Source organism: Delphinus delphis, chromosome 6 (genome assembly GCF_949987515.2).
Source record: "Delphinus delphis chromosome 6, mDelDel1.2, whole genome shotgun sequence".
Taxonomy (NCBI): Eukaryota; Metazoa; Chordata; class Mammalia; order Artiodactyla; family Delphinidae; genus Delphinus; species Delphinus delphis.
Window position 1 is genome coordinate 2,856,834 of NC_082688.1, and position 12,778 is coordinate 2,869,611.

The 12,778-nt window shown below is 65.8% G+C and overlaps 1 protein-coding gene across 4 annotated transcripts in view; it reads left to right on the forward strand.

The window, feature by feature from the left end:
• RXRA (retinoid X receptor alpha) overlaps positions 1-12,778 on the forward strand; it is a 98,125-nt gene that overhangs the window by 64,324 nt on the left and 21,023 nt on the right. For 3 of the 4 annotated variants that reach the window (XM_060013861.1, XM_060013862.1, XM_060013859.2), the window contains exons 2-4: positions 5,018-5,283; positions 10,894-11,044; positions 11,472-11,651. In XM_060013861.1, the coding sequence (XP_059869844.1) occupies positions 5,018-5,283; positions 10,894-11,044; positions 11,472-11,651 (597 nt within the window). Of the gene's footprint in view, positions 1-5,017; positions 5,284-10,159; positions 10,266-10,893; positions 11,045-11,471; positions 11,652-12,778 lie in introns of those variants that run through there. The other variant, XM_060013860.1, reaches the window with a different exon arrangement.

A 12,778-nucleotide genomic window follows, 5' to 3' on the forward strand; every position in this document is an offset into this window, starting at 1 on the left:
CCACCACAGTCCCCAGTGGGCTGCCACTTCTCCCTCCCCTGGGCGGCAGGGGAAGCAGTCCTTCCGGAAGGTGGGGTCTGGAGGCGGGCGTCCCAGGAGGCTCCCGAGGGCCCTCCAGCACCCCGTGGTGGGGTTTTGGTTCGGGGCAGTGGGGGGGGGGCAGATTTGTGCTCATTCTTGTCAGGGTAGGGTGCTGGCGCCCTCGGGGCGCCCCTACCCCTTTGTGCCCCTCTCCCCTCCTGGCCCCCTCTCCCACCTCCGTGCTGTCCTGCACGGCCCCCTCTGAAGTCCCCGCTCACTCCAGCCCCACGGGACTCCTTCCCGTGCTCCTTCGGTTGGACTGCCTGTCCCTCCCCTCCCTCCGCTGGGCTTCCTGCTTGGCTGGGCCCTCGACCCCAGTCTGTGGCCCGCCTGGACCCTGCCCTGATCGGCCCTGTAGGTTCAGAAGGGCCGCGGAGGAGCCCTGAGCTCCCCTTTCTGAGAGTCGGGGGTTCCCTGGCTCCCGAAGAGGGGCTGGAGGTCCAGGGGCTCCCCCCCGCCCCAGCCGGGCAGCCTCAGCGGGGTTGGTATTTCCTGCCACCTCCCCCGCCTTCCCAGGCTGTCTGGCAGAGACCAGAAAGGAGTTGGTGGGGGTTCCCCCGCTTCCTGCTGGGGGTTCCGGGGTGGGGCGGGGGGGCAGGAGGTCCTGGTGGGCATTCTGGAGGGAGCCCGTGCAGTTCAGGACTGTTGGCGGGGGGTGGGGGGCGGGGAATGTCCCTTCCCTCTCTCAGAGGGACCTCAGGGCCCACCTGGTTGGCCACTCCTGAGTGGTGGCTGTAGTTTCTGCTTGCATACAGCTGCGACGGGGAACTCACTATCGAGGAGCAGCCTGTGCCCTTGTCAGTTACCATGAGAACATTCTTTATTTTAACTTTACTGAATGTAACTTTCACACCCACATACTCTGGGGGCCCAGGGGGTTACTGCTCTCCTGCTCTGGGCGCCGAGCATTCCAGGGCATTCCATCTCTGCTCCATGGCTTCCCTATCTGGACTCCAGGTATTTGCATTTTAGAGTCAGTTTTATGGCCTGAAACGCTTTTTGTGCCAAGGGAGAGATCTGTCCATCACCTCTTCCACGCAAGCCTTCCTGAACTGAATCTGGCAGCTCTTTGAAGTCCCTTTGCCTGTGTTGGGGCTGCTGGGATGTCCTCCTGCCTGGACGGGGGCCTGTCTCTTGTTGGAGGTCCCTGTGAGCTCCCGGGCCATGGTCTCCTTCCCTGGAGTCCTGAGTCTCACGGATTACTGCTGGTCCCCAGGGGCATGGAGGGTGTAAAGCGGTGTGAGGTGCTGGGTTCAGGCCTGGCGAGGCCCGGGTTCTTGGGCGGTGGTGGGGGGGAGGGGGAGGAGTCGGCAGTTGGGTTTTGCCCCTCCCTCCGAGGCCCCGTGTGCCCCCTTGGGTGGGGAGAGCTGGGTGTCAGCAGCTCCCAGGGTGGGGTCTGGGCCTGAGCCTGGTGTCCCGCAGCCCAGGATCAGATAAGCGTGTGGTGACCGCTGGTGACAAGTCCCCTGCGAGTCCAAAGTGTGGCTTCAAGAATAGCGCCTTATCGCATCTCCTGTTTATCAGTGGGTGGGGACAGATAGTGGCCCGGAAAAGGCAGAGCCTGCGTGCACGTGGAGGGCAGGGCGGGGCCTCTCTGCGAGCAGGGGGTGTTTAGGCACTTTTCCCTTTTCCTCCTAACGTTCCCTTCCTGGCCAGACTCCAGAGGACTCCAGAAAATACCCCCTGCCCGTTGTCACCCAGGCTCCGGGAAGGTGTCTGCTGTGGAGGTTCTGTGTCAACAGGAAGGGCCCAGAGTGGGGGTCGTTGAGGTGGATCTTGGCCGGGCTGGCCCCTCCCATGGGCTCACAGTCCCTGGTTTGGAGCAGTTGCTGTACACGTGACCCTGGGGCTCAGAGGATGGGGGCTGGGCTCAGGAACCGGGCCCCGACCTTTGCATTTGGGAGACGGGCCACACGCAGAGGCTGGAGGCTGGTGCCCCTTCCCCTGGCCCCCCCTTTTTACCGGAGGCCCCTCGCCCCCCTGTACCCGGCCCCTCCTGTCTTGCCCAGTTTCCCTCCATCTTGTTGTTGCTCTCCTCACGGTTCCCAGACTCGAGGGGCTGCAGAAGCTTTGGGGTGCAGCCTGGTAGCTGTCGGTCTAAGGAGCCACTTCCCTCCCTCCTTCCTTCCGGCCAAAGCTTTCTCTTGCCTCTCCCACCCCTTCCTGCCAGGGAGCAACAAACAAACAAATAAGCAAACAGCTCAGGCCGCGTAGGCCCAGCGTGGACCTGGGGAGCCTCTTCTGCAGCTGTGTGAACGGGAAGCCCGGCTCCCCACACCCCGCAGGTGTGGCCGGCCCGCAGCAGAGGCCCCGACAGGCTCTGGGCCCCATGGCGCTCCCGGCTGCACTCTGCCCCTTAAGGAGAGCAGCCCCCGAGAAGTCCCGCACCCCGTCCTCTTCTCCCATTCAGAGCCCCCCAGTTCCCCCAAGATTTCCGGGCAGCGGGTGGAGGTGAGGAAGCTGTGAGAATCCCGGAGTGCTGTCTCCCTCTTGGCCCCAGACCCCCATCTCGTTCCCAGAGGCTGGGGAGAAGAGTGGGCTGCTCCCCTAGGGTGGCCAGGCCCTCAGGCTTCTGGACGCGCTGCTGGGGTTGGGACCCCTGTCTGATCGAGAGCCCCAGCAGTTGCCCCCCGTGCTCTCTGGTGGAGGTGTCTGCAAAACAGATGTTGTAATGCCCATCTTGCTTCCCTTGCCCTCCCCGCCTGACGTCGGAGGCGTGCTTCTCGGGACTGAGTAAAGGGGAGGGGCCAGTGCTAGCCTGCATCCTGCAGGGTGGGCTTGGACAGGGACCAGCTGGCTCCGGGTTCCTCATGCAGGGGTGGTCAGGGCCAGGTGAAATGGGCGTTCCAGTTGTCCCAGGGGCCTGGTAGAAAGAACCATGGCTGCTCGGCGTAGGGGCAGCTGCGGGCTTTGCGGCGTGTGCCTGGGTAACTTTTGCACCTTCCCTGTGCCCGTTTCCTTGTCTGTCACAGGTGGGTGGACAGGGTTGCAAGCGTTCAGTGAGGTCAAGGATGTGTAGCCAGACCTTGTGGGGGTGCAGGGAGCTTAATGACTAATAGGGCTGGCTTGCAGTACCCATCTCTGCCAATAGGTGCCGCCACCTGGTTCTGGAATTTTAAGCTCTTATTTTCAAGTTCAGTGAAATGGTTTATTCCCAGTTCTGTGAATGGCAACGGTTTCAGACGGATCAGATGAGGCTCTTTTGCTGGTGCAGTGGCAGGCAGGCCCCCCACTCCCTTGCTGGGAATTCCAGGCCCCCTTCCCGTGCCCCTCCTCCCTCAGAGGGCAGGCAAGGGAGGAGGTGCCCAGCAGGCTGGGGGTTACAGAATGGAAATGGATAAGTGCTCCCAGAGAAGGGGGTCGCCAGGGTTGGCAGAGCCTCCCATGTTCCTGCGGGGACCACCCCACCCCACGGGCTGGCCACCGCCCAGCACCTCCATGGACAAGTTCACAAGGCCCTGGAGGAAGCTCAGCTCTGGCCAGGGTCGGCTCTGCCCGGCCCTGACTGTTGGTAGCGGTGTCCTGCAGCCTGTCCCCGAGACTCAGTTTGCACCGGTGACCAAAGTGGGTGAGAGGACTCGGGGGCGATGCACAAACAAGGCTTCTTCCTGCCCCAAGCCTGGCGCTCAGGGACCGCTCGGGGCACGGCCGCTCCGAGGTTCAGGCAGGCGAAGTTCTCCTGCGGCTATTGCTGGTGCAAGCAGGGCACGTCCCCCGACTTGGGGGCACGTGGACGGGGGCCGCCCGATCACACCCGTGGCCCGCTCGACTTCCCAGAAGCATGTGTGATCACTGCAGGCCTGGCGGGAAGGGCCCGAGAGACCATTTTGCAGATGGGAAGGCTGAGGCCCACCGAGGGGGCGTGGCTTGCTCAAGACACCCTGCCAGAGGCCGGACTGGACTAGCTGTGGCCTGCAGCCCTGACTCATGCTGCCTTGTTTGGGCCTCTCTGAGTTCCCCACGGTCTGCTCAGGCCCCAGGGCAGTGGATTCACCCGGAGAGCCTCCTTCCTGGGGAAGCTTCTCGTTGAGCCCTCAGGGTAGGAAGGGGAGGCCCAATTAGTGCCTGGTGGGGCTTTGAAATCCCTGGCATGAAAGGCTGGTGTGTGGGAGGTCCCGGCCTCTCACTGCCGCAGCCTCTGTGGGTTGCCCGTCTGCAGGCCTGGTGCACACCTGGGCCCCCTCCACCAGGCCTGCCTGGAAGCTCCCCTGCCTCAGGCTGCACGCCACCAGGCCTGGGCACACAGGAAGCTGTATTCTTCGGGGCCCCATGAGGTAGAGGGGCCTGGGGGCCTGTTGTCTTGGCCACCGCCGCTGGGGTACCTGAGCAGGCCCAGGCTGTGTGCTGGGCCTGCCCTGCCGTGGGCAGCGGTAAGAACACAGGGCCTCAATTCCCCATCTGTAAAATGGGATAATAGGACCGCCGTGTACCTCCTAGCTCCGTGCGTTCATCCCTGCTGAGGACATGCACTGTTTTTGCTACACAGTGGGTGTTCCGAAAATGTCACCCTTCGTTATTTTTATCATCCCCAGACTTTCACCTTGACCCCCTGCGTAGATGGGCAGAGGGGCTGGCAACTCCCGGCCACCAGGCGTTCCAGGTGGACAGGCCTGGGGTGCTGAGGGTTCCAGGGGCAGCCATCTGGCCTCCCTGCCCAGACAGGCATCTGAGAGCAGCTGTCAGCCTGCTTCTCCTGCATCTGCCTGGGGCCCAGCCTGAGCCTTAAAGTTGGGCCAGGTGGGGCTGGTGCCTTGGGGGGGAGCTCTGGGCGTGGCTGGACTGGCCTCGTGTTGCTGGGGAGCCGTAGGATTGCAGGGGGGGGTCCCTTGCCCTTCCGCGGCCTGGTGTGGTAGCTGTGGCCTGAGGGGTAGCGGGCCAGGCTGTATCCCTCAGGTGTGGATTCCTGACTGGCCTCCTGTGGCTTCTTGTCTTACAGACTTCTCCACGCAGGTGAACTCCTCTTCCCTCAACTCCCCCACGGGGCGCGGCTCCATGGCCGCCCCCTCGCTGCACCCCTCCCTGGGGCCCGGCATCGGCTCCTCGCTCGGCTCCCCGGGACAGCTGCACTCGCCCATCAGCACCCTGAGCTCCCCCATCAACGGCATGGGCCCGCCCTTCTCGGTCATCAGCTCCCCCATGGGCCCCCACTCCATGTCCGTGCCCACCACACCCACCCTGGGCTTCGGCACCGGCAGCCCCCAGGTAAGTGCGGGGGCGGGGCCTGGACCAGAGGGACGGGGCCTGGCTTTACCCGCATAGGCCTGTGGACCCTGGGAGGCAGGTGCTGTCACGTCTCCCTTTCCTCTCTGGCAACAGTGTCAGAGAGGCAGCTTTCGCCTGGGTTTGAGCTCAGGTCTGGCCGACTCCTGTGCCCGTGGCCCTCGGGGGTCAGTGACCAAGCTTCCTCGCCAGCCCTCTGTCCCAGCGAGGCCCCCTCCAGTGCGGGGGGGACCTGCCTCTAGGACTCAGAGCTCTGTAGGGTGGGGACTCCTAGGTCCTTAGGCTGAAGCCGCCTACCTGGAGCCCCGTCATCCCCTGGCCTGCCCTTCTTGTGCCCAGGCCCGGACCCTTCCCCACACGGGGTGTCTCGGTGCTCCCTGCCCCGACCCCCAGCCTCGGGCAGACGCTGCCTCCTCGGGGGTGCCAGGCCTGAGGCTCATCTGCTGGGCTTGGTGGTCTCTGTGTTCGTGTTTGCCCAGATGCTCCTCTGAACAGCCTGGCTTTCGGGGTTGGGTCCAGATCAGGAAGCTGTTGGCACGTGGTGGGCCTGACTCAGCCAGTTCTTGCCGTGGGGACCCCCGAGGCCTGGTCCACCCTCCCCTGGGCGCTCCTCGTCTGAACCCCTGCAGAGCTGTCCTGAGTGCCCAGGACCCCTGCTAGGCATCTCCTCTCCCGGCTCTGGGGGTTTCCTGGTGGATTTCTCACTGGATGCCTGGGAGATCTGCTGAATCCCAGGGGTCTTCCCTCTTTCTGGGGCTCAAACTGTCCTTTTGGACATTGGTGGGCCCCCTTTGCTCTGAGCGTCGTTCAAGTCTGGGTCCAGCTTTCATCCCCGTAGAGGGGGGCCCCCTTAGAGGAGGGCTCCGTGGGGGAGGCTCTGGGAGCTGTTTCCACGGGGCTGCAGGACAGTGGCCAGAGAGGGACTCGGGCGCAGGCTCCATGGCCCAGAGCTGCACAGCTAGTCGTGTCCGCGTGTCCCGTGGGCTCCCTGCTGCCCACGGAGCCACGCCGCCTGCAGGACAGCCCTCCCCCGCTCCATCGGCTGGGCCTGTCCAGAGCTGGTCGTGGAGCACCTGGCTGGCTCTTCCAGGGCCACCTCATCAGCCCCTTTGTGCCTGGAGGACGGGTGCAGAGGAGCTCGGGCCTCAGGTGGCCCCTCATGTCACCTGTCACCAGAAGCAGGCAGAAGGCCGGAGGTGTTGGCACGGGGGTCTTGGCTGCCTTCCTGGGCCCGGCCGTGCCCTTGTGAGCGTATGGCCGCCACAGCCTGACGATGCTGCTCGACGGGAGGGCACACGAGGGCTGGGCCTGCACCCTGTCCCCTGGGAACCAGGACAGAGGCGGCACCTGCTGGCTCCCAGGGAGGGCCCCGTGAGGCTCCTTGCTGGCCCCCGGGCCCGGTGTCTGCCCTGCACGCCCCGCGGGCACGCGTTCGGCGGGAGCCTGGGTGTGGAGTCTGGAGCAAGGGCTGTGCGGGGGCAGGGCCCGAGGGTGGCAGTGATGCCCCCCAAACCTTGAGGGAGCCTGGTGCCCCCGGGCACTGGTAGCCTGTCTGGGGGCAAGGGTGGGCGGTGCTGGCGAGTGGCGGTTTGGGGCCACGTCCACCCTGTTCTCTGTTGTTCTCTGCACACAGCCAGGTGCCTGGCACACGGTGGGTGCTTGTTGAACGCAGGTTGCTTGTGAGCGAGGGGCCGCAGGTCCCGTGAGGCTGATGAGGGGATGAAGGCAGGAGTGGAGCTTAGGAGGGGGTGAGGGTGGGGAACAAACCCCGTGTGTCCCAGACGTTCGCGGCTGCCCTTCTGGTCAGCCGTCCGCCTGTTCCTCCGTAGGTCGATCAGGCCGCACTTGGTTTAGCCGTGGTCTGAGCCCCGTGCGCGGCCTCAGTCCCCCCGACCCCTGCCTCCACCCCTGCCCCCGTAACTCCTTCCCTGGGCCCTGAGTTCAGCTTCTAGGCTTCAGCAGTTTGTCTTGGAAACCTGGGGTTCCCCAGATTCATGGAAGTGTGGGTGGAGCTCGAGGGGGACATGCCCCCACACCCTGCCTCAAAACCACAACCGCAAAGTCACAGGGCTGGAACCAGTGAGGCTTTCTGACTTCTGCTGTCAGGGAGGGCCTCCTCCTCGACCCCACCCTGCAGGGAGATGGAAACGGCGCGGGGGTGGGTCTGGGCAGGGCCAGGCTGGACCTCAGGTGCCATTGGCGAGTTGCCCCGCCTCTCTCCCCGGGTTCGGGGGCTCCATCAGCCCAGGGAGCATTCCCCACCACATCCCGGAGCCCGCCCACAGGGCCTGGCACGTGTGGGCGCCTCAGTCCCCTGGCCTCACCAGCCTGGCGAGCCTCCCTGGAGCAAGGCCTGCGTGGCCCCTGCCTGTCCTCGCCGTGGGCACCGCGGCTGGGAGGCCTCTGTGATGGGGCGTCCGGCAGGCCACGTGCGCTTCATGGTGTTCACCACCTGCCTTGATGGGCAGACGGAGGCCAGCGGGGCCAAGGGCCTGCCACCCCGTCCTGACCGTGGGTGATGGGCCGGGAAGGAAGGGCACGGTGGGCGTGGAAGAGAGGGGCGGCGAGGAGGCCTGGGGGGCCCTGATGGAGCCGGGTGGTTATTTCAGGAAGTCCTGTAGGCTCCGCGGGAACTGAGATACCTGCCAAGGATATGAAAGGGGAAATGGGATGGGACTCCCATCCTGGGCACGCCAGGGAGTCTTTGGCCTCCAGAAGGGGCTGTTGGTGCCCCGGGTCTCCTAGGACACGGGACGGAGTGCAGGAGGGGAGCTGTCCCCCATAGGTGCGGGGGGCGCTTTGAGCCCACGGTGGGTGGGTGTGCGTGTCTGGCAGAACAAGGCACCCCGCGCTCTGTCCTGGGGGCTGTGAACCAGTCCAAGGCCCACCAGCTTGGGGCTAGGGAGGGAGAAGGGCGACCCCTGTCCCCCTCAGCCTTGCCATGGCGGCCGTGCCAGGACCCACCAGTTGAGGCAGAGAAGGGAAGTGGAGGCCCCAGGCCCGGGGTGAGGAGGGGGCTTCAGCCAGCCGACATCTTCACACCCGTGCAGGGTCTCCTAGGGCTCCCCAGAGCCTCTGGGCTGACAGCTGTGCCCACGGGAAGGAAGCCTGAGCCCGGGAGGGCAGGGATGCCCTCAGCGTGTGGCCTGGGAGCCAGCTTGGCCGCGACACTGACCGTGACTGACGGCTCCATCCATCCTGCCTGCAGCTGCTTCCCTGGTGCTGCGGCCTGCCTGTTTCCTTAGGGGAGGCGCCGGTCCCGAGGGCCTGCACGTGGGGCCCTGGGAGAGAGGACAGGTGGCCCCTACCCACCCGGCATGGTTTGAGCAACCACAGAAAGAGGACACGCCCGAGCTCCTCTCCTCAGTGCCGCCTAGCGGATCCAGAGCCGCGTGGAGTCGCGGCCGGGCTCCCGCAGCCCGAGAGAGGCCTCGGGCCAGCCTCCAGCCTGCGCCCGCTGCTCCCACGCGCCCAGTGGCCCCTCAAGGCCTGCCGCCGGCCCCTGCAGCTGACCCTCCACTCCTGGCCGCACGGATTTCCTGCCCTTTTCCCAACAGTCCTTTGGTTTCCCCACCTCCAGACGTCTGCTCCGGGGGTGGGGGGGGCCCTCTGCCTGGGACGCCGCCTTCCATTGTCCGCGGCCCAGCTGGCCTAGCGGCGGCCCCCGGAAGCCCGAGTGCTAATGCCGAGGCTGCTGCGCCCCAGGCCGGCTTCAGGAGCTCTGCTGCTGGCGCTGCCCGCGAATAGCTCCGTCATCCCAGCGGCAGCCCTGGGATGGAGGCACTCAGTTTTCTCCAGTTTTTACGCGAGGAGCGTCAGGCCCAGAGCGATTAGATGATTTCCCTGCAGTCACACAGGGAATAGAGGAGGCAGAATCCCGCGATAAGCTGTGGCCGTCCCGCCTACGGCCGTTGGCAAGCTGTGCAGGCTGGGCAGGGCGCGTTCCTCGGGGCCTCGGGCGCCTGGCTGGTTGCTCAGCGGATGGTCTGGTGGATGGGATCACCGAGCGGCTCTGGGCCGGCCCGTTCCCTGGGGCCCTGGCTGTCCCTTCTGCCGTGTGCGGGGAGTCCCTCAGCGCTTGTGGCTCCCAGGGGCCTGAGCTCACACCTGCTCGGCCACTTAGCACCCGTGGGCTCTCTGCTGGTCCCCTGACCTCCCTGAACCTCCGTGTCCACTCTGGAAAGGGGAGGGCAGCTCTCCCTGCTCGCTAGGGGCTTTCCACGTGACAGATGCCGTGCACGGTGGCCCTTAGCAAACAGTCGGCGCCCCTGCTTAGTTGAGGCTCATCTGGGAGGTGCTCCTGAAGCCTGCAGGTCCTGCGGGGGTGGTTGGAGGTGTGGGGTACGTGTTCTTTGGGTGCAGTGGGGTCCTCTGGACGCCCTCTCGCCCCACCTCCTGCATCTTGACAGCCCCAGGTGGCCGGGGCTGGCCTCCCGGCCTCCTTGCAGCCCCCCGCGAGTCCCGTGGGGTTAAGTGACCTGATAGAACCACAGCCCACCTGAGCAGAAGAATCCAGACCTGTCCAGGGCTGGAAGAATCCCTGCAGGCGCTGGGGCTGGTGTGAAACAGCCTTTGGGATGGTTTGTGCTTTGAGCACCCGGCTCTTCCCATCCCGTGAGAAAGGGGGATGGGAGTAGGGGGTTGGGGCCGCAGGGAAGGAAGGGGGTGAGGTTCCCTTGTGCAGGAGGGGCCCAGCTTGGGGCGACCGGGGGGCAGCGTGGCAGCTGCAGTCCATCCAGAGACATCGTAGGACCTGACTTCCGCCTTTGTCAGGGGTTTGCAGAAGTCGGGGTGCTGGGGGGCCGCCCAGCTGGCGTCCTGGCGCCTGTGGGGACCGGCTGGCGCGCAGGATGCGGCGGGAAGCACCTCGGGGCCCTTGGCGCTGATGGGAGAGCTGGGGTGGGCGCAGCGGAACCAAAACTGCTGTGTCATTGCAGCCGCAGCAGCTGTTGCCAGGGTGACTGGTGAGTTTCCCACCCTTCTTCCTGGAGCAGTGTCAGGATGGCGGGAGGGATGGAGGGGTGTGTGTGTGTGTGTGTAAGGGATGTCGTCTCCTCCCTCTCTCCTTGGGTCACACGATCCAAGACCCCTACCCTGCCTGCCGAGGCCGGGGCAGAGTGGCCTGCTGGTGGACCCTGGATCTCCTCCCTCCTTGCTGGGACCAGGCTTCAGTGCCCATCTATGGGTTGGGAGTCCCCAAAGCGCCTGCCTCACCGGAGGATCCCAGCGCTCTCGCTGTCCTGTCGGGGGAGCGCCCAGGAATGGCAGGCGGTTCTTATTTAGGTGGGCGAGGGGCAGAGGGTGTGAGCAGGGGCCTTGCGGGTCCTCCTTCGAGCCTGGGGTCCTGCGGGAGGGTCGGGCCCTGAGGGCAGGACGGGCTCCTCCGACCTGGCTGAGGAAGTGGTGCCCGGCATCCTGCCTGCGCTCAGCGGGGCTGGGCCCTGCCGCTCTGCGTGGCTTGGGGTGGGCAGGGCCCCTCTCTGAGCCTCAGTTTCTCTCTCAGTAAAGGGGGTGTGTGGCAGCACCTTCCTGGCCCAGCAGCAGGTGCCTCGCAGCAGCCTGCCAGGGCTGACCCCGGCTTCCCCCCCTCAGCTCAACTCGCCCATGAACCCCGTGAGCAGCAGCGAGGACATCAAGCCCCCGCTGGGCCTCAACGGCGTCCTCAAAGTCCCGGCCCACCCCTCGGGGAACATGGCGTCCTTCACCAAGCACATCTGTGCTATCTGCGGGGACCGCTCCTCAGGTAGGCCGCGAGGGCACAGTGGGGACGGCAGGGCCCCCTGCCGACAGGGGGCTGCTCGGAGCTCCGAGCCGCGCACCCGGGACCTTCTAGTGTGTCCACGTCCGGGAGGTGGTAAGCGGCAGCGTGGCTTTGAGGCTTCCAGAGACGAGGCAGCTGTGGTGGTGACGATGGCGTGGGGGCAGCAGGGCTGTGCCCGGGGTGAAGGGCCCTTCGCGTCCCACTCCCGAGCCCGGAGCCCCGGGGGCAGGACGGCCGACCTCCTCGGGCCGCCATCTCAGACGCGGAGACGGCGAGGACCCCGGGGTCCGGGTCTTGGGCGGGGCCGGGATGCAGCCCTGCTGCGCTCCCAGGCTGGCTCCCTTACCCCAGTGGGACGAGCCCCTTCTGCCAGTTGGCCGCAGGCTGCTCACGGCCGCCCCACCTGCAGGCAAGCACTATGGGGTGTACAGCTGCGAGGGCTGCAAGGGCTTCTTCAAGCGGACGGTGCGCAAGGACCTGACCTACACCTGCCGGGACAACAAAGACTGCCTGATTGACAAGCGGCAGCGGAACCGCTGCCAGTACTGCCGCTACCAGAAGTGCCTGGCCATGGGCATGAAACGCGAAGGTAGGTGGTGCTGGCCCGCTCCCCTCTCGGAGCACAGGGTGTGGCTCTGGACTTGGCGGTTGCGCGGCCCTCCTTTGCATACCTCTGATGACGGGGTGCTCACTCCCTCCAGAGGCGGCGGCTGCTGCTCTGTTGGCAGCACATCTCCGGGGGCTGTGAGCTCACTTACCGGCTCTTTCCTGAGTACCTGCTGTGTGCTAGGCTCTGGGATTACGGAAGAGACACTCTCGGTCCTGCCTGCTGGCGGCTCCCAGCCCCGCTGGGGACAGACATTGATCAGAGCCTCTTCAAGGTCATAGTGGGCCCGGCCGAGTGCCTGGGCTCTGGGAGAGGCAGAGGCAGAAGCAGCGGGAGCCAAGGCTGGGGGTGGGAGATGCGGGCGCTGAATGAGCGAGCCCGGGAAGGCGTGCGTGCGGGTCCTGGAGCCTCGTTCCCGCTGCTCGGTAGGGGCCGGTCGAGGAGACCCGGGCCCGGGGTGGGGCAGGGAACTCCAGAGACCATCGGGACGTTCCCAAGCCTGCTGGACGCCAGCTGGGCCTGGACTGTGCTTCCTCCTGCAGATCTGGCCGGGGTGCCTGGCGACCCCAGGTCCTCCCAGCAGAGGGACTCGGGCTGCGGGTCTCTCGGCCTTGGGTTGTGACGTTTATTGGGGGGGGTGGGGGCGTGTAGCGCGGAAGGCCGCTCCCCTGAGGTCGCTGAGCTTGTCAAGCTGTCCAGCCAGACCTGGGCCCGAGCCCGGGGTGGCTCCGCGTAGCCCTTGGCCGTCGTGGGCCTCGGTTTCCCCGGCGCAGGTTCGGCGGCTCCTGCATTCTGGGTGGCGTCTCTCAGTTTGGTCTGCGTCTCTGCTTGAGTGTCTCGTGCCTGGGGCCTCGCGGGTTTAGGAGGTGCTGTCTGGGATCCCTTCTCCGCCGCGGCTGTTCCCATGGTCCACGCGTGGCTTGCCTCCTTCCCACCGGCTTCTGTCGGGGTCTCGGGCTGGCGTCTCACCACCGAGGACTGTTCTCTCGTGGGGACTGCAGTTTTCATCTCCTTTCACTTGTTTCTCTCTTCAGCCCCACTTGTTCTTGCTGAGAAACCGAAACCTCAGCTGGGCCGTGTGGTCCTGCAGGATTTGCTCCTTGAGGCCG